Raw genomic sequence first — 21065 nt, forward strand, 5'->3', positions numbered from 1 at the left:
TACCCGTGCAGTTTTTTTTTTTTTTAATCCAGCACAGTCAGGGCAATGTTGAGTCAAAAGCAGTCGCAACTATGGCCACACTTGAAACAGGAAATGAATTTTAAAGTACTCTAATCTAAAATTCAAACTTGGCCAAGGTTTAATAAGAGAATATTTCTCTTCAAATTATACAAGACAGCATTCTCTTGCTATGCCACAGAAGTACCAGGACAGATTTGGGAGAACTTTTACTTTCTGTGAAGTGTAAAGTGCTTCAAATAAACACAAATGTTGATGGTTTGGAATTATTTATTTTATACATGGAGTTACAGTTTTATTCTTATATTATTCTATCTCTTCAGATATGAATAGTACCCAATAACTGTAATTCTCCACAGAAATTCCAGAAAAATAAAAAAACAAAAATCATGTATACTCACAACTGGTGTGTGCTGCTAGACCCTCTGGTTCAGCCTACTCCGTGTCCCATGGTTCCACTGAAACAGAAAAGCACAGGTTTTTAGGATAAGATTTAGCTGGTAGAAAGGTCTGACCTCTGACCTGATTAAGATAACAAATATATAGTTACGACTTGATATGTATTTATTTCAACCACAATAATCAAACTGTAAGGACACTAAGTGCTGAAGCGCTTCAGGTTAACAGAACTAAAGCTGAGTACCTTGTGTAACTTGGGTGGGCCATCCAAGAACGTTTATGTCTGCTCAAGTATATTTGGCAACTCATTCTGGCTTTCTTTATTGTTACAAGACAATGACTACATCTGCAATCAGTTAACTAGCAGATATGCCCTTGCCGATATTTTGAAAGTTCAGGTCCCCCCACACATCCCAGCTCATGTTTTCTTACCAGCCATCTCACTGGTCACATCACTGCAGAGACCACTGTCACTAAGCTGTTTCTCCAGAGTGTCTTATCATGTAAACACAGACTCCAAGACTCCACGTTGGACTGCAGCTGGAGACAGCAGTCTTTGTTCTGCTTGGAGACCCACTGTGAGCTGAACCCTTCAGCTCACTGCGGTTGCAGAGCACCCCAAGAAATATTAAGACTGGTTGGTTGGAGTCTAGTAGGATGAGAGACTCACTGGAGAGTAGGGGTGGGCGATATAAACGATATACGATAGAAATGATATAAATTTGGCCAACGATAGAGATTTTGACTATATCACTCTATTGCGATGATGTCATCAAGCTGTGCCTGTTTTGGACGAAAGCATCGCAGCGGCTAAAACCATTATCATCTGCAAATTATGCCGGGTGACAGTCATAGCAAAGAGATGAAGCACTTTTGAAATATGGGGAAAGTGAAAAACTGCGCTTTCTCCACTTCCGTAACATTGATTCATTAATGTTGAATTCTCTCGCAGCTGCTCTATTCCCATGTTGTTGCAGTATATTAATAACTAACTTCGTATTGTAGATGAATAATCTCAGTTGTTCTCCTGACTGAAGTTTGGCCCGTGTATAGCATCCTGCTATGCGATTGCATTTGTCCCTGACCACCAGAATCCCTCACGTTAACTTTTATCGAGTGGAAAAAAGTTGGCGTTCATCCTCCAGCTTCACTGTGCTAATGTAATGCTAACATAGCTGTGTCGCTAGCAATCACGTAGCACAACATTATATACCAGGTAGTCCAACTTCAGTAACCCTGCAAACGCCACTGCTGTTTAGTTTTCTGTCTTCATTTATGTTGGAAGTGGTAGCAGAGCTGTACGTTTTAATTAGTTTCAAAAATCTCTCAGTCAGAACATGGTATGAAATGTTTAGGTGGAAACTAGCGAGCTAACTTCCTGTTAACTTCTAACTCCGTTAAATTTAATAAATTCTGTTTTCATGGATGCCTGGATGTTAAACTTAATTGTTACACCCGATAAAGCAGCAACGTTGATGATTTAATTAAAGATGAAAGAATTTAGACCGTTTTTAACTCTCAGTGTTCGTTTGACTTTGGGACCTGAAATGGATGGAGTTTTGGACCCAGATTACTCCGCGAAGCAGTCAAGCAGTGCAGCTTACCAATGTTGTACTAAAACATTTTTTAACAGATTTCTGCACGCCAAAATCGGTTTGAGGTCAGTAAGCACAACCAGAATTCATACATAAGGTACACTCTCGATTTTTGAGAAAATTAAAGGATTTTAAGTGTGCCTTATAGTGCGGAAAATACGTTATACAGAAGAAAAGAATATATCGTGATATATATCGTTACCGCACATGCTTCAAATTATATCGCGATATGAATTTTAGGCCATATCGCCCAGCCCTACTGGAGAGGCATTTGATTATACTGCTCTGTTATTTATTTGTCTCAAAATAGTTGACACTTAAAACATTTTCCAAGTAGCACCTTATAAATTTTTAGTGTGCCACAAACACAATTCAAATCTGTGGCAACCACGAACAATTTACTTCAGTTACTGCAACATTTCCAAAGGCCTGAAAAGCCTCCCATCCATAGTTATAATGCTCGTGTGGGGGTTAGTGAAGAGTCAACTGATGTTAAGATTTCTGGACACTAAACCACTGTCAGCACATTAGTCAGACACAACTTCTTGCAAAAGACAGCATCCATTAAGTAACACAGAGCAAATCCACAACCTATTACAGCCCCAGTCAGCTGAGAAAAATATACTAAATAAGTATCTGAGGAAATTCAACCATTCTTCCAAGTCATCAACTAGTCATCAGCTTTTCATATCATGTGTGGTTTACAATGACTACTTTAAAGGTCATGCAAGCCAATTCTATTCCCTTAATGCACATATATATCTATCTATCTTATATAGCTCTCTCTGAGTACTCAGAGCGCTCTGTACAACATGCCACATTCACCCATTCACACAAACATGTGCTTGTGTGCTTTCTAACTACCATTCACACACATCCAATGGATGCATCGGAGAGCAACTTGGGGTTAATATCTTGCCCAAGGACATTTGGCATGCAGGGGAGGAGCCAGGGATCAAACCACCAACCTTCTGATCAGTAGATGACCTACCCTACCTCCTGAGATACAGCCACCCCAAGTCAGGGGTTATGTCAGGTATTGATTAAAGTGGGACCTGTGAGGGTTACTACTAAACAGCCACTGAGCAAGAAATATGGAAACAGAGAGGTATTTATACAGCGGTGTTTGACTCCTAATCACCAGGATTGAAAGAGGATCATAACTCAATAGCTGATTTAATATTGCAATTAAATAATTAAATAAATTTGTTTTCTGAAATACAACTTAAACATTTTTAACAGCTCAGAGATATTGACAATCTGAAAATTGTTAATTGCCCAATTAATACACACCCAAGGACTTAACAGCAAGTCTAGGGGACAATTAATACTTTATTTGTAGGATCTGGATTCTTGGGTAACACCAGATGAATTCACAGTCATTACAAAAACCCTATAAAACCATAGAAAACACAGGACCTTTAATCTTAGGTTCAATTCAGTTTTCTTTGTTTTGCTGAAGGACTGCTTATCTGTTTTAATATGCTGGCTGCCAGCAGGGTTAGCACAAGGTTAGATTTGCCTACAAAATAAGAGTAACGTGCTTACTGCTGGACATGCATTTTGTATTTTGTGAAGATTGTCTGATCATGTTCCTGCTTAATCCAAAGGTTTCAAACGAGAGGCTGGCTAACAAAAAAATCAGCTTGACAGCAGACAACTTCCCTTGGTTCTCTAAGTGTACACCTTTGTGTGTAAAAAGCCAAGACAAATCCTTTCTCACACCACCTGTCAAACAAGCTTTGCTGTCTGTTCTAATGCACTGTCTGTCTTCCTGTGACCTAATGACGCACATAACAGTTTATACATAGACACACATGCCCGCTGTACTACAGCTGTCTATAGAACACATCCGGGCAGACCATGAGCAGGAATGAAGCATAGATTCATATAAAGTATACTTAAATGTTCCAAAGTCCTGACTCTGAATACCTATTGTTTTTAACCTGACACCGACTGACATGGTTATTTTTTAATTTATTACTTACTTGGGTTATTTTTATGTTTGTTCTGTTTATTTTTATTTTTAACTAATGTGGCAGGAATTTCCTAACTTTAAGACAAATACAGTAAATCTTATCTTTATCCAAAATAATGAGACTGTGATTATTCTTACACTACCCCATACCGTAAAAGCTCTTTAAAGTTTTTTTTAGTCCACCTCTCTTTAATTTTGCCAGACTTTAAAAAAAGATTCTCACATGGGCAAAACACACAAGCTTTACACAATGGTAGCAGGCTACAACTCCTAATTTCACCCACAGCTGCTTTCCTGCTTTTCAAAAGTTCAGTGTCTTTGCAAGTGAGTGAGAGCACAAAAACAAGCATATTTTAGAGCCAGCAGGCAAATAAGACACTTTTCTCTAAGTAATTTCCTTCCAATGTGGCACTAGCATACACAGCATGTGATAGCCCAAATACTAAACCACTGTTCATGACAGAGAGACAGCAAGACACTCACTAAGAATCCTGAAATACAATAGCAGATACTGTATAAACATAAACCTGCATCAGCCACTCAAACAAACACAGCCATGAAAGACCATTTTTCTTTTGAGACCAAGCCTGTCCAGAAAAGGGAAATGTAAGGCAACTGGGCCTAATCAGTACTGACAGGGATTCTCATCAGGTGTTAGCGGAGCCCACATAAATATGGTCTCTCTTACTCTGTTGTCTCTGCTCAGAATTTCGTCTTTAAAGCTAGAGACCCTGAAAGTGTTACATATTATGCTCACTATTCATAGGATAACTCAAGTTGGAGCAACACTGAAATAAACAGCTGTGGCTCAAGGGTCAGGCTCACATTCACCTGTGTTAAGCACTGTCTACGACCCGAGAAACACCCAGACTAGAAATGTCAACACGTTTAAAAGTTAAAGAGTAACATATCGTTTCCTTTCATGAGAAAAACCTTAGTAATCAGTCACATGCATCAATGGGTAATAAAGCAGAAGATTGATTCCACTTCGGCACAATTCGCAGGCCATACGCTAGCAATGCTTAATTTACATATTAAATACTGATCATAACACACAAACTCCGGTACAGTTACCGAACAGCGGCTAACTTTGGGGTAATCTACTGACTGCTAGCATTAGCTTACAAAGTGTAACTTAATAGGCAGCTACTGGCCTTCGGACACTTAACATCATAAATCTATTTGCAACACACATACGTACAATATGTGCAGATACTCCCGGTGACAACCTTTAAATGTGTAGTAGTACTAGTCTGTAACTAAAGCCACACAGCTAGCTATCAATAAGGTAGCCAGCTAGCTACAGATAAAAAAGCAAAACAAATTTAGTCTTGTGAAAGTAGCTTAACGCTAGGTGACTATCCTTTCTACTGTGTGTATAATATCCATCTGACAAACCAAAGGGTGATAATGGGCACATAACCAAAAACGTAGCGTGTTTGCTTAATCTACATCTGCATATTGTTATAACGTTACAGCAGACGCTAGCTAGGTGAGCCAAGTTAGCTGCCCGCTAGCCGGCTACCTGACTAACTTACTTAGCATCTTGGCTAATTGTCCGCCATCACAAAGCTAGCCAGTTCGGCTGCATATAAAATAAAGGCTTATCAAGAAATACTATTTAAACACTCGGAGAAAGTCTTTCTAAATGCTTTAAGTGACATTAGCAGGGGTGTTTTACCTTGCTCGCTGTTCCTCTACTTTCCTACACTCTGTGTCTTGGCTGTGTGCTAACGCAACGGTTGTCAGTAAAATCCTTAGCCGAGCAGGCCCCTCAGTCTGCTACGGCTCTCTTGCCATCTCTGTACAGAAGCCTATGACTAGCAAAACACACGGGCGACAGGCGCGCCACCCCAGTAGATACTAGTGGAAAAGGGGTAATACTGCTGTGTAATAAGTCGGAACACGAAACAGGCTTACTGCTATACACTGCACATTTATTACTTTTATGTAGTCTAAACGGAAACCCTTAACTAAAGTATTCGGTTCGTCATTATCCAATTTATTAATAAAATCCAAACTTTTGTTTTTCCTTTTAAAACACTCTTTGTTTGATTAATCTCAAAATTTCTTCATTTTTACGTTTCACGTTACTGAACGTTGTAAGCATTGTTGACTGAAAGTCCCGTTTCCCGTTTACTTAACCAATTTTACCAGAGAACTAGTGTAGGGGTGTGTGCGTCCCTACACAGGTCCCCGATAAATCTGTCGGGCACCGATACATTAGGAAAGAAAACTAGGCCGATTTCTGGTAACTGAATGTGTTGATGTAATGTAATCTCTTATTACCTGATACTTTTTAAAAATATATTTGTAGTTTTAAAGGTTTAGAAAATACAAATATTTAGAAGAAAGAAGAAAAAATATATGATTGGATGTGTTACTAGTGTTTGCTTTACTTACCTGCCTTGTTGTTGATCTGTAAAACCATTAGAGATTGATTTCAACTTGTGATTGTTAACTAAATTTTCTGAAAGAGACTCATTTTGTCTGATATACTGTATCTAACTTTCCATATTTTTCCCCAGGTGTAGCAAATTTCCTAATTCTTTCAGCCACTTATCAAACAATGGGTTTGTCTCAGATTTTCTAGACTGGAGCAGAATTTTTCCTGCTAACACTGTGGATAGAGCTTCTTCATGATGTGTAACCTGCTTGAGTCTACCACCCCAAATAATGCTTTAAGAGGGGCAAAGGGGCACTCCAAATTAAAAACCTTGATGAAGAAATCAAATAAGTGATTCTACAAAATCTATAATCCATTGAGAACCAACATCTGTGCAAGTCTTTGAAAGACTGAATTGTATCAGAGTGTGCAAAGAATTTATATAGATGCTGGTGATATTTGCCACAACATTTCCCCCCACACATGCTCAGTGCCTATTCTTCCTGCCAGTGTGTCCTGATGCTTTTTTTTTTATCATTTTAAAATACAGAGTACATTCAGATTTTGGAGCCAGCTTTATTTTGTAAAAAACAAAACAAAACAAAAATACTGCAGTGACTTATATTTAACACTTTATTTTCCACATATTAAAGAGAAACATACAGACACATTTCAGACCCTTGCTGGTGTTGTTTTCAGAAGATCTGCTGCTCTTTTTCATGTGTGTGGTTGATGATTTACAAAATCTTATAGTAATGAATATTATATTAAATTGTCTGGAAAAATCAAAAGTTTCTGGTAATCTTTTACATAAAGATAATGGTGTTTAATGGGACATCTCGTGGGATTGAGGTCTCTTTTTTACTAAATGTTTGGAGCACAAAAAAGTAAAAATAAAATACAATAGAATGAAATAAAATTCAGAAAAGCTTGCAGTCATTATACAGGAACAACAGCTCACAGGGTAGATAACACAAAATGCACATACAAGAATCATAAAAGTTTTTGTCAGTTATGTTCGTGTATCGAAGTTACCCACTTTGAACAGTCCACAGATACTGATGGTAAACTGGGACAAAACCGAAAGGCTAAAAAGCTTTGTTATCCAACAGAAATTTGAGTGGATGTAAGTAGTAATACACCTGCACTTTTTTTGCCCCCCCCCCCCCCCCCCCCCCCCCCCTCACCCCCCACCCCACACCTCCCACCCCGTTTGGTCGGATTCGTGCGTGTGCGCATGCGCGTTCAGATGTGCTCGGCGCATGCGCGTTCAGGTGTGAAAACACACCCTCTGGGCGGTATCGACTCCTCCTAGTGGGATGGCTTAGGTTATATAGGTATAAAAGTGATCCTTTCACATTCTAAGACCATCACCGCCACGGCCTAAGGAGCACAGACACATCGCGCTAAGGACCCCAACGACTCACCGACCTAAGGAGCACAGAATACCATCTGTATCAACCATGACACCCAGCCAGGACATCGCCCATGCCACAGCCGCTCTAGGTATGTCTACAGGAGTATGCAGCTGGGGTCCTCAACGTAAAAAGCAACGCTGTGAAAATGCCGTAGATGGGACTGTATTTAAGTTAGAATATCGCGGCGCTGAAGGGTATGTGTATACCATTAAATATACCGAAGGGACAGTTGTGCTTAGTGTAGATTGTGGCGAGGGATTGTTTTGGGGGGAACCCCAAAGCATCTCTACCAAAAACTGGAAGCTCTTCCGGACCGTAGTGTGTGCGGACCTGGACAATGTGGGCTTCCCAGAGGTGCTGTATGTTTCCCAGTGGAACAGTGCATCAGGCCCTGAGCTTTACAGGGTTGAGGCTGATCGTTTCAATCGCAACCCTGAAGACTTTATTTTTCTCAGTGCATGTGATGACAGGGATAGTCTTATTGCTTCCAGAGGGCTTGAAAACTGGAGGTTAAATCCTTACCCTCTAAACCTTGAAGAGCGCACAAGATGGTTTAAGGACTTGTTTTTTATACAGTGGTGCGACTGGAGAGGTTTGTCGCGTCTGTTTAGCCAGATTGACGACGCGATCAAGAGGGACAGACTCAACACTGCGTACGAGAGTATTAGAAAACGCCTTGTTTTTGACGATCTGGCGAGTTGTCCGAAGACTGGTTTGCCTGCTACCCTGTGCAAACCTAAAATCATAAGACCTTCCGACAACTAAACAATAAACTGGTAGGTTTAATGTGAGGGGTGTGTGTGGGGTTGCGTGTGTATCTATGTGACAAATTAAGAGCTTGTGGTTTTCATTTTACAGAGAATGACTCGCCGTCGTGGGACCTGTCAGAGTCACCATCAATAGGGCTGCTAATCCCGACCCCCCAGACTCCACCACCCTCACCATCATGCTCGCAGGACCCCCTCATATCAGACCTGTGGGAGGAAACTGTAATCGACATCAAACTCGCAACTCTCCACCTGTTGATGTTGGCGCTGAATGAGTTTCTACAAGAGACATGTTACGGATGCCAAACAGGCCACCCCAGTCAGGTGCAACACAGCTGCTTGCAGGAATTGTCTGAGTATTTCTTCGACACCTACTATGACGATGTGATGATAAGGCTCAAGACTGACCGATTCATCCCAGCCATCCAGCTGTTTGTACGCTCAAACACCACAGATGGGACTGGAACACAAATCCGCAGAGTTGCAGAACACCTCATGTGTGAACTGAGATCAGAGCGAAATATAGTATGCGCCATTAATGACAACATTGTGGACCTGCTAGAAGCAAGTACTTGCGCCCGACGTGTTAAACCAGCCATGCTCCGCATGATTGGAAACTACTGGGGTGGGAGACACCTGGTTTAATGTGTGCTGTTCAAGTATCCATTGTCTGTGATTGTGTCTGTGTGAAAATTAAATAAAAAGACGTGTTAACACCAACTTCTTAGTCATTTGTGGTTTGCACAGTCATGGAAAGCACATTGCATAAAATATATCATGATCCAGCCCATCCTGCGGGGTTGGCCAGTTTAAATAAGCTACGTATAGCGGCAGGGGAGGCATCAGGTGTAACACCTCCAATATCTCAGGTCAAACATTATTTAGAACAAGACGACACTTACACACTCCATAAACCTGTGAGGATCCATTTCCCCAGAAATAGAGTATTGGTGACAGGGATCGACAAACAGTTTCAAGCCGATCTGGTTGACATGTGTGAATATGTGTCAGATAATGATAATGTGAGATATCTGCTAACATGTATAGATGTATTCTCAAAATACGCATGGGTTAGATGCCTAACAAACAAGACAGCGAATGTTGTATCAGCTGCTTTTGAGGATATACTTAGTGAGGGTAGGATCCCTGTGAAACTACAAACAGATGAAGGCAAAGAGTTTTATAATACAACCTTTAAACACCTAATGGAGCGATATAATATCAAACATTTCTCAACAGCTAGCGAGGTTAAATGCAGTATTGTCGAGAGATTCAATCGTAGCTTCAAGGGTAGAATGTGGAAGTACTTAACATCAGCCAACTCCCGGAGATATGTAGATGTCATACCAGATCTCACACAAGCATATAACAATGCTTATCACAGATCTATCCAAATGGCTCCGGCAGAGGTGAATAAGGATAATGAGAAGTCGGTGTTTAACGCGCTGTACAAAACGAGGCCTCAGAGGGAACTGTGCTTTAAATTTAATATTGGCGACACTGTACGAATATCAAAACTGAGAGGAAAGTTTCGAAAAGGATACGAGCAGACCTACACCGATGAGATTTTCACAGTCAAGGAACGTATAGGGAGACAGCCCCCAGTGTACAGACTAGCGGATCTAGCTGGAGAGGTATTGAAAGGGTCATTTTATGAGCCTGAGATACAACGTGTGGTTGTTGATGAAAACAAAACATTTAAAATTGAAAACATATTGGCTAGAAAAAAAGTGGGTCGGAAAAAGCATGTGCTAGTGAAATGGCTAGGATGGCCCGACAGCTTTAATTCGTGGATTCCAGAAAAAGACATCGTTGAGGCGTAATTAACTCAGATGACGCAGCTCTACACACATTCATTCAACACTGAGCATAGACGGAGAAAGCATGAATAAAAAGAACAACAACAATGCAGGCTTCTATGTAAGCCTCTTCTCGAATGCTTCGGCGCATGTTTACCCGGGTAATAAGATATCTAATTTTAGAACAAAGCTAGCAAAACCTATCGTTTTGGATCAGCCGTATGAGGTTGCTGTTATAGAGATACAGTACCCACGCATATGGATGTCTTTTCCACAATCAGATTCGCAAGTGGAAATTCATGACCCAGTCAAAGATGGAACCATCGCCGTAACCATGATCGAACTGTCTGTGGGTCATTATGCATCTGTGGAACAGATAATAAAAGAATTTAATTTTAAATGCCAGCAGTACCAAACCACTGGAGACCTTAAAATGCAATACAACACAGTTACTAACCATGCCTGTGTTATGGGACCTAGGGGCACTATTCTCACATTTAGAGGGAGACTGGCGGAAATCCTAGGATTCGAAACAGGAGAGCCGTTTGTACTTCATTATAAAAACACATATGCCCCGCACCCCGCAGACATATACGGGGGAAAATATAACATCTTTATTTATGCAGATATCGTTGATTACCAGCTTGTGGGTGACGCCCACGCGAGGCTATTAAGAGCTATAAATATCACGGACGATGACCGCCGCTTGCCTATTCTACAATTTGACAGCCCACACTACACACCTGTGTCAAAGACATTGATCGACGACATAGAAATTGATTTGAAAGACGATCGAAATCAACACATACCCTTTTTATACGGCAAGGTGTTTGTCAAGTTACACTTCCGACCGATAACCCACCATTTTTGAAAAAAAGGATGGCCGTCTACAACACTGATGACTCAAAATATGTAAAATACTACTTATCACAGGCTGGTGGAGAGCTCGGAGGGTATGTTGGGACCAGTACGCAATATGGGTCAGGGCTGGGTGGTTTGTTCCGCAGCTTGTTTAGATTTGCTGTACCACTGTTTAAAAAAGGAGTTAGCATAGTCAAACCACACCTAAAAACAGCCGCATCGGGCATAGTGTCTGATGTCATAACCAACATAACCAGACCCTCAACCACTAAGCAGGACGGTAGCGGATTGTATGTGTATACGCCCAGACCATCTAAGACCCCACCCCCAGGGCAACCGTTGTCTAAAAAGCGTAAAACCACAAAACCTAGCAGGAGAGCTAGCAAACGGACACCGCCACGCAGAGTGAAAAGACCCAGAACCAGTCGTTCTAAAACTGCAGCGTTTGACATATTCTAAATGGCACTGTTACACAGTCATTCTGGAGAATGTGTAAAAACAGAGCTGGACCTGTTTACTGTTCCCTACACACAGACTAGCATTGAGAAAAGTACATTTATCGAAATCCCACCTGTATCTGCAATCACTGATGGAGGGCCGATCGAGTTTTACATCTCATCGTCCGGTGAAGATTACCTGGATCTAAATGACTCATATATCTACACACGTGTGAGAATCACAAACGCTGATGGCTCAAACCTGGCTAGGGACGCTAATGTAGGATTTATTAATTATCCTGGATGCAGCATATTTAGTCAAGTTGATGTTAATTTGGGAGACCGGCTCATTAGTCAATCATCCAACACATATCCATACAGAGGTGTGATAGAATGTCTTATCAATTATAATAAGGACACTTTAGACACACAGTTCAGCACCGGGTTATTCTGTAAGGATACATCATCACACATGAATGACACATCTATAGAAGGAGAGAACCAGGGCCTGGTGACCAGAGGTGGCTACACAGCAAATAGCAGTATTGTTGAATTGATTGCACCAGTACATGCAGACCTATTTTTTCAAGAAAAACTGTTACTTAATGGAATCGACCTGTCACTGAAATTTGTGCGCTCTAAAGACGAATTTGCTCTCATGACAGCGGATGCCAATGCATACAGAGTTAAAATTGTCTCAGCCAGTCTCTTTGTCAAGAAAGTTAGTGTATCACCGACCGTCAGACTTGCACACAGCAAGGCATTGCACCATGCAAACGCAAAATACACGGTAGACAGAGTGTCTTTAAAGACCTTCTCCATACCTGCAGGGGCTAGAATATCAACAAATGACAATTTATTTATGGGTAGGATACCTAAATTTGTGATCATTGCATTTATAGACAATGAAGCATACACTGGCTCCTACCAGCGTAATCCATTTCATTTTGAAAACTGCGATATAGAATTTATGTCTTTATATGCTGATAGTCAGGCTTATCCTGCTAAACCATTCCAGCCCAATTTCCAGAGAAAACACTATACCAGAGAATTTTACCAGCTGATACAAACCACAGGAAGACATTTAAAGGACAGGTCCTTAGCTATTACGCGTGCGGACTTTGGTAACGGCTACACTTTATTCTGTTTCAATCTGGAAGCTGACGAAGGACATTCAGGGAATGTGTCGTTAATTAAAACAGGGAACGTGAGATTGGAAACCCGTTTCAGAAATCCACTACCCCGTACAGTGAACCTCTTGTGTTATTCGGTATTTGATTCAGTCATTGAAATATCTAACATGAGACAGGTGCTCTTGGACTACTATTGAGACAAAAACGGTCATGAACACTATAGAACTATCAGCCGTGATCGGCAGCATTATCAATAAAAACACACATTTCCTAGGCGTGTTAGCCTATGATCAGCTAACCACTGAACGGCTTCAAAGACTCCCTGCTATGAGTATTGTAAACACCCACCCTTCTACGATGCCCGGGGAACATTGGCTTGCTGTTTATATTTCGAGAGACAGACGCGGTTATTTTTTTGATAGTTTTGGTCACTCGTTAGACAGTTTTCCCCCAGCAATAAAGATGTTTCTTCTAAAAAACTGTTCCACTGTTTTATATTCAGGAAAACAAGTGCAGAACGACTTCTCCATCACATGCGGTCAACATTGTGTATTTTTTTTATATCATGTGCAAAATGGTGTATCTTATGAGCGTGTGCTTAACATGTATGGGTCTGATTTAATTTGTAATGATGCTATGGTGTGTCGATTTGTCAACAACATACAACCTGTTGCTGTATGCAGTGATTACGTGTGTGTGCAATGCGGATACTGACATGTACTAATGAGAATAATAAAAACAACATGAGAGCATGATAATCGAGTCAATGGTATTTATTATCAAATCTCGTATATAAATATATAGATTTACAACATACATTGTTTAAACATAAATAAAAGAAATCAAACATTAAGCCGTAATAAAAAAGAAAAACATATATTTAACAATAATAAAGACATAATATATTTAACAGTAATAAAATAAAACAAAACAAAACAATTTAGCAGCAATAAGTGAAAAAAAAAACATTACAGTAGAAAAAACACCAAACAGCAAATATTTTTAGCAGAAAAACAATTTCAGGTGCAATAAGAAAAAACCTGAATTCAAAAATCCAACCACTCTACAGGACCCCCCTTTAATTTGTTTTTTTTATTCTTTATTTTTTTTAGTGTACTATGTCGCAGCGGTCCACCAGGGGTGATCTTTTTTGGTGTGTGTTTTAAAAAACCAGGGTCTTCAGACAGTGTGTGATCGGTTTTATACATGGCGACGGTCTTACGTATGCCTGTGTTAGATATGGCTGATAACGGTACGTTTAAATCTGAGACAGCTTTTAAAAACTCTGTCCAGCCGATAGGTCTCAAACCCTCAGAGGGTGCGTGTGTGGTTGTGACGCCTTTAATTAGATCATAAATGTGTGAACCAGGGATGGTGTGTTTATCAACAATAATTTCGCCTTTGTCGTTGTAAGAGATCAAGTGTGGCGAACGGCTCACCGCTGATAGAATAAGTTCTGCATTCCTCCTACACCTTTTAGGTATGTATGTTAAAACATTCTCCGCAACAAGATCCCTCACCCCTGCATCACCATGAACAGGCGATGTGTCCGTCGACTGGGGTTGCACATCCCTGTTAAATTGTTCAGGTAATGATAAAGACAATACATTCTTTTCACGGGCACCTTGTCTCACAAGGGTAAGGTATCTTTGGAGAATATCGCTGTATTTTTTAGCCTTCTCATACACATCTATGTCAGAATCTTGTAACACTTGTAACATCTCCTTGTCCAACTCGTTCTGAGACTGTTGTCTGATGCTGTCTGTTTGCTGCTGCTGCTGCTGCTGCTGTTGCTTTATTAAGTCCAACTGGTGTTGGGGTACCAAAAACATCTTTTGCACATGTTCCATTTTCACCTGTTTGCTATCAGACTGGTTATGAAAGGGATTGCAGCCCCTAATAGCGGCAGTAAAAACCCTCCAGATTGGTTGATTGTCTTTCTCTTTTTCAAAGTTTTTATTTTTTTGTCTGCAATCAGTCTGATTATTGATTTTTTCTTTTTCAGCTGTTTGTACTGCTGATTGGTCAGTGGTATGTTACCATGCAATACATTAAAGGCTATCTCACACAGCGCATTGATAAAATCTAAGTTTGAATTACTAATAATAACTCTGCGTAGAGTAGGAGGAGCCCTGTATATCATCTCCAACAGAGACAGATTCCTCCGCATGCGTGATGACATCCTTTCACCTCTTTGCTGATTTTTGTTTTGGAATGTAAACAACCGGACGCTCTGATAGTAAATTTGTTCTGAGTCTTAAATAGTCCGGGGTCTTAGCTTTATAGTCTATTAAAAGATACCCGTATGTTGTGGATGTGGCATCATTAAACGCTTCTATAAAATATTTAGTATTACCCGGAAACATTTGCCTACCTAAAAGCATAACCTGATATTTATCTCTCGGATTTTTAAACAATATTAGATAGTTAGTGTTCAAGGAAATGGTTCTACTGGATTTTCCTTGAATAAACAAATTCTGAACTAGATATATACAACTCAAATTCCTATGATGCACATACTTTGTGAACACATTTTGAACTTCTAAATTGTTAGCTGCATCGTTCATTACATCGTCTATAATTAACAAATTGTTCTTTTCTGCAGGAAGAAGGGTGTCATCAGCAAGAGATTCGGGTATACCGTTAACAAAGTTTATGTCTCTTATCTTAAGAAGCTGGTCATATAATGGCTGCCAGCATGAGTATATATATACAATATTGTCAATGCTGCATGATATAATCCGGGAAGAATTTTCAATTATGCTTTTAACAAAAAAAGTCTTGCCGCAGTTACTGGGACCGCTGACCACCATACTGAACGGGTGCTGCAACCGGGCGTCAAACCCCTGTTCTAATTTAAAATCCATAAGGTACGGTTGTATAGTCTGGGAGCACACGGCGCTTATTGTAAACAACTTTAACTTTTTTCACAATGGTTTTATTCTTCAAATGAAGCTTCTTTTTATCGCGTCTGATGCTATCAGACACGGCAACTAGGTGTGCGTCTGATGTCTGATTGGTTACAAACTTGTGGACTAAACCTTTCAAGGATTCATGGGTGACAACTTTTGAGTTTAGTGCGTTCAGTGTCACGCCTTTACATTTGACCTGGGTCTTGCCCAACGATGTGTGATACGCGTAGCATTTTGGCCCACCGGAAACAAATTCCGCTATGTAATCCTCCACACCACCCTCTCCACAGTCTAATTCGCTTGTGAGATCCCCCAGAAACGGACCTAGAGGAGGCATCCACTCGCCAGGGCGTGCCGTGAAAATGACACTGTCCGTGTCACAATACAGCACGCGCTGCTGCAAGTTGTCTAGCAAATCATACAGCATGAGTCTGGCGTGTGCAGTGGTCATGGCCCCGACAAAAACATTAACGTCCTTAACACGGGAAGCTCTACCATCAGCATGCCGCCACTGCACCATTGCGACGTCGTCAGAGATGAAACAAAACTGACGCACGTCGTACTGGTCGCTAAACATTAGCTGGCTAAATCTGGAAGGGTCTGTAATGAGCTCAGATGATGCCATATTTGACCTCATGCTGAAACGACCCCATAACGAGTTTAGCAACAGCTTGTTACAGTTACGAACAGCTTTATTTACACAAATCTTGGATGGGTCTAGCATTATTCCCTCCTTCTCATAATACTCGTCTATGTACTTCTTCTGTTCGTCAGGTGTCTTGACGTGTTCAGGATACCCCGAGGCCTCCTGTTTGAGTTTTAGGAAGGCTTTCACATAGTCTTTAAACAATGTGTCGGTCTTATTGGGGAAATGCCACACCTCATCAATAGCAAGAACCCTGTATCCCTTCTCAACAGCTTTTTCAAGCTCAAATGAGACCCAAGTGCCTTTCAATACCCGCTCACTGTCCCTGTGCCCACATGCAGTATGCTGGTTTTGGTCTTCAGCACACATGCTGCAGAGTGGAAACATCAGTTTTCCGTGGCACCTGTAGGGAAGGACGGGGTGAAAAAGACCCTTAGGGGGGAGCACTGTGCATTTAACAAAGCCGAAATAATTTTCTAGCTTGTCAAAGTTGGTGTAAATGACTTGAGGGTGTCCTACAGGATAGTCTTTTTTAGACTGCACTGTGGGATAGAGACTGGTGAAGTCGTAGTAAAATATTTTTTCATCACAACCAGTCTTGTGGTACAGCTTTATAGCATTTGTGCGACCTCCAAAAAGAGCGTCTCGGGGATTCATGCGTTCTGGCTTTCTGTATGTGTGCATGAAAGCCACAACTGTAGGGTCTGTCTGCTTCAAGCCAGCCCATTCACATTCCCACATCACTATTACGCTCACACTGTGTTGTGATCTCAGTGCATCAACTTTGTCACAAAACATGCGATGCAGCAGTCCATAGGATGCTTTGCTGACAGGATTAACTTCGCTCTCGGGGTAACATTTAACACAGCCGTGGTGAAAACATCCTGCAAATTCATAAGCTGTATTACTTGTGGGGTCAAAACCGTCCACAAAATACGGTCCAACCCTCTGTTCGCCTCCTCTGAGAGCATGTTTTACCACTTTGTTGGTGGTATGGGACACGTATTGAAGCCATTCGATAGAGACGTTAGAAAACGTCTTATTCTGCTCAACGTATGCCCCGTCATACGTGAGAGCGAGCGTGTCTCTAGGCAGAAACAGCGTTTTATACACACCCATACTAAATGCAGCCAAGGTGGTATACATGAATGGATCAACTTGTGTACAACCCAGTAACGTGTCACGATAAATGCTGCATGCTTTACGCAGGACATCAACATCGTTAACACAGTAACGCCTGAGTTCAGCCTGAAAATCAAAGGGATTCTGTGAGGCAACCTGGTACCATTCCATGAATCGCACCTTATCGCTTTCAGACATGTACTCATAGCCGTAGAAGGAGGGGTCTGGGTACGGGCCCACATAATGCTCATTATCCCTCGTATTAAACCTGTGTGGGAAATGGCCCTTCTGCAGGTCTTGAAAACCTAAAGCAGAGGGTATTTTGGCAAGGCCCATGGGCAAAAAGCTGAACGAATCAATCCATCGCTGGTCATAGTCCCTGTCATACATCAAAATCACACGGCTGCCGCTCATTATGACACTAGGTGTTATGCACTGTCTGACAAAGTACTCGAGGAGTATGTAGTTGTCAAAGCCAGATGCATTATGTGCTATGAAAGTGTACCCACGAAACCTTGGGCGTCTGTAATGTTGCACAAACGCCTCCACACACTTTAATGTGTTAAATGTGAACTTATTGCCCTTCAGATCAGACGCACACACAAAGTTAGCCTCGTGTTTACCGTTGTGGTACCTAGTCTCGAAATCATATAAAATGTATTTATCGGTAGGCTTCTGTTTTTCAACAGGCTGTATGAAACACTGATGGTCGGAGTCTCCGGTTAATTTAGGCTCGCGGCAGTGCTCGCATCTAGGCTGGGCACATCTGTGTGGCGATTTCTTGGATTCTTTATATGTGGTGCCACAGTGCATGCAATGTTTCATATTATCACAGGGGATCATGTTGTGTTTTAATTCTGGTAATTTGTGTTGCTGGTAACAGTGTTGTGATTTGCAGATGCGGTTACAGTCGCTGCATTTCACTGTGGGACCCCTGTGGTGTTGACAGAGTGTATAACATGTGTTACATCTATGTTTACAGGAATGATGTAATGGTGAATTATATGTACTGTAACAGAAATTACACACATAGGATGCACCAAGAAAAGCGGTTGGGTTTAAAATCATGTGGTAATGTTGATTATGGAGATACATCATCAACGTGTTTGTGTTTGGCTCTTCATGTGTGAAAAAACATTCCAGGCGTTTACGCCCTTCTGTGTGGTAATAGATTACAATCTTAATGTTGAAGTGCTTCTCAAATTTACTGACATCTGTGAATGATACTTGCTGCTTGTCGCATAGACCTACTTCAGCATGCATCCGTTTAGCTGTAGCGAGTTTTTCTAGCTCAGAGGCTGATGAGTTTAATGAATGTGCTATACATAGGGAGAAGCACAAATTGTTGTGTGTGTTGTTTGGTGTGTATAAATGTCTGCCTTTCTTTGAGAGAATCTCATCATAAGGGATTTGTGCCAGTCTTAAGCGAGCCCCACCACTACTGTTCTGAGCTACCGTGACAATAAACTCTAATTCATCATCACCGATAGATTCATCATTACTCTGCATAACTTGTGCAATTCGATCGAGAAACAGCTCCGGATCATACCGATCATCAGCGTTTAAAACAGCCTGAACATCTGAAGCCAGCGAGGGGCCACGCAGGACTACGTTTAGAACGCTGCCCTGTTGAGATCCATCCACAGCTCGGTCTACCACATTGGCTAAGCACTCGCGCACTCGCGCAGGTACTTGTTCTGGATGATCAAGACTTATACCCCTAAAATCAAGGCGCTCACGCAATTCGCGAGCATTAAAATTAGGTATCTCTCTAATGTGTGGCTGGGAGCGCCTGCCAGATCCAGATTGCACAACGGGCTCAATCACGATAGTATCACTTTGTGAGAAATTTACAATGACTGAGGGGGTGTGTGGTGTTGCAGCGGTGCCCGGACACGCATGTGCGTCTGTAGTACTAGTAGAAGCGGTAACAGACTCAATAACAGCAGCAGCAGCAGCAGCAATACGGTTAGCATCAGTAACAACAGTGGTCCGAGCATCACCTGATGTACTACCACTATTATTAACAACAACAATAGACCCATCAGCAATAGCAGGCGTAGGAACAGTCTGACGAGGATGTGTATCAGATGAGGCTGATGCAGGCACACTATTAAGTCTAGCTATAAAATTGTCTAATTTGTTATCTGTTTCTTCAGCCCACTGCATAAAAGCCTCTAAGTCAAAACATCTAACAGGACTGGAGGTTCCGTTATTATGTTTAAATAATTTATTTGGAGGGTCCATGGTCTGGATTTTAAAAGTCAGGGACTTGAAATTTTGCTGCAGATGATGTCTAATGTACTACACACTTTTTTTATGAATTTGATAAACTGTTGGTTTTGTATCTGTGCTTCTTGGTGGTATTGATTGAGTCTAGCTTCAATCAAACATAATTTATCAACTAATGAAGCTATATGACTCTGTTCAACAGGTTGAGCGTCTGAAACCTTCATGTAAGCATCATACGCCGCTGATATTTGAGAGTCTGTTATACCGTCGTCTTCAAAATCTACGTGTGAATCAATGCTATTTCTGACACATTCTGGTGGGGTGGGTATATGAACAAGATCGAAATCTGATATACTGTATTCAAAAACATCAGAGAAATCACGAGGCAAGCACTCACTCGGGGGTGTTGCAGGACCGCTGATGAAGATCGCTTCTGATTCTCCACTGTTGCACAAAGGTCCAGGTTTTTGTTGTTCTGGGAGGTCGATACTGCTTAAACATTCCAAAAACGTCTGGAGTACGGTGTCCTGATCATTATGTGGAGGGGTACTGTGCTGCAGTCTGTGAAGATAGATATGTGTTAAAACATTTATACAAGCACCCATTTCAAACAGAATAAGCGTGTCTCCCTCTCTATCTCTTTTTATCTAATTTATATATATATACCTTGTAGTGTGCGTTATTCCTGACGGCCCTGGTTCTCCGCACATAAGGTTCTCTGGCGTGGCTCTGTATGTGTAAAACGGTCGGTTTTAGAACATTTGGAATTGTTTAAACCCATTTGCTGTTTTTTAAATACACAATTATACACCCCGTTGTATACATACCTTTTGTAAGGATTGGCTCTGTGGTCGCGGTGTCTGAATGTTTTCCTGCTCAGTTTGTTAACCCTGGAACAAATCAAAGAAAAACTCTGTTATTATATAATTTAAAACAATCGCAACCTTAAAACATACATACGATTAAAAATCGCGTAATTCTGTACACACCTTGTGCCTGTTAGAGATGTTGTTCCATCTTTAAAATCCCCCGTTTCTAAAGAAAAGGGTGCTGTGCCGTTCTCCCGAACTCCTGAAAATTAAGCTTTTGTTTTAGGAAAAAGATAGTTTGAATATCGTATAATATGTTAACATAACACTTTTAAAAATACAATAATAGGTTTTGTTTTACTTACCGCTTAAGATGTCCATGTTATAAAGAACGATGATAGTTTTGATGGTCTCAAAGAAAGTAATGTTGTCGCGACGAATGGTGAGTTCACCCTGAGCTTCGCATAGGTCTCGGTTAAATACCTTCTCCAGGAACAATGCCAGTACACAACTGCTTCACACCTTAAGTTCACACTCCCATGCTACTTCCCAG

General features: G+C 41.1%; 2 protein-coding genes across 3 annotated transcripts in view; both read right to left on the reverse strand.

Annotated features, from left to right (window-relative positions):
- Positions 1 to 5898, reverse strand: part of wwp1 (WW domain containing E3 ubiquitin protein ligase 1) — a 28297-nt gene extending 22399 nt beyond the window's left edge. Inside the window, exons 1-2 of one of the 2 annotated variants that reach the window (XM_085173064.1) lie at positions 5672 to 5898; positions 420 to 476 (exon numbers count right to left, since the gene is read on the reverse strand). The gene's annotated coding sequence lies outside the window, so the exon portion shown is untranslated. The remainder of the gene's footprint in view (positions 1 to 419; positions 477 to 5671) is intronic. The other variant, XM_085173063.1, reaches the window with a different exon arrangement.
- LOC146511001 (uncharacterized) lies at positions 449 to 20812 on the reverse strand. The gene is made up of 5 exons (XM_085173604.1): positions 20693 to 20812; positions 20531 to 20593; positions 20370 to 20432; positions 15778 to 20264; positions 449 to 476 (listed from the first exon to the last, which is right to left on the reverse strand). The coding sequence occupies exons 4-5, from the start codon at positions 19716 to 19718 to the stop codon at positions 449 to 451; spliced, it is 3969 nt and encodes a 1322-aa protein (XP_085029730.1). The 5' UTR covers positions 19719 to 20264; positions 20370 to 20432; positions 20531 to 20593; positions 20693 to 20812.
- Positions 20813 to 21065: the final 253 nt, after the last annotated feature.

Source organism: Neolamprologus multifasciatus, chromosome 9 (genome assembly GCF_963576455.1).
Source record: "Neolamprologus multifasciatus chromosome 9, fNeoMul1.2, whole genome shotgun sequence".
Lineage (NCBI taxonomy): Eukaryota > Metazoa > Chordata > Actinopteri > Cichliformes > Cichlidae > Neolamprologus > Neolamprologus multifasciatus.

Excerpts from the sequence above, each read along its gene's own strand:
- LOC146511001 (XM_085173604.1), bottom strand. The coding sequence starts at position 19,718 with ATGGACCCTCCAAATAAATTATTTAAACATAATAACGGAACCTCCAGT. Across the intron at positions 477-15,777 it reads GACGCACACCTAGTTGCCGT|TGGAACCATGGGACACGGAG; the intron begins GTCTGATAGCAT and ends TTTCTGTTTCAG.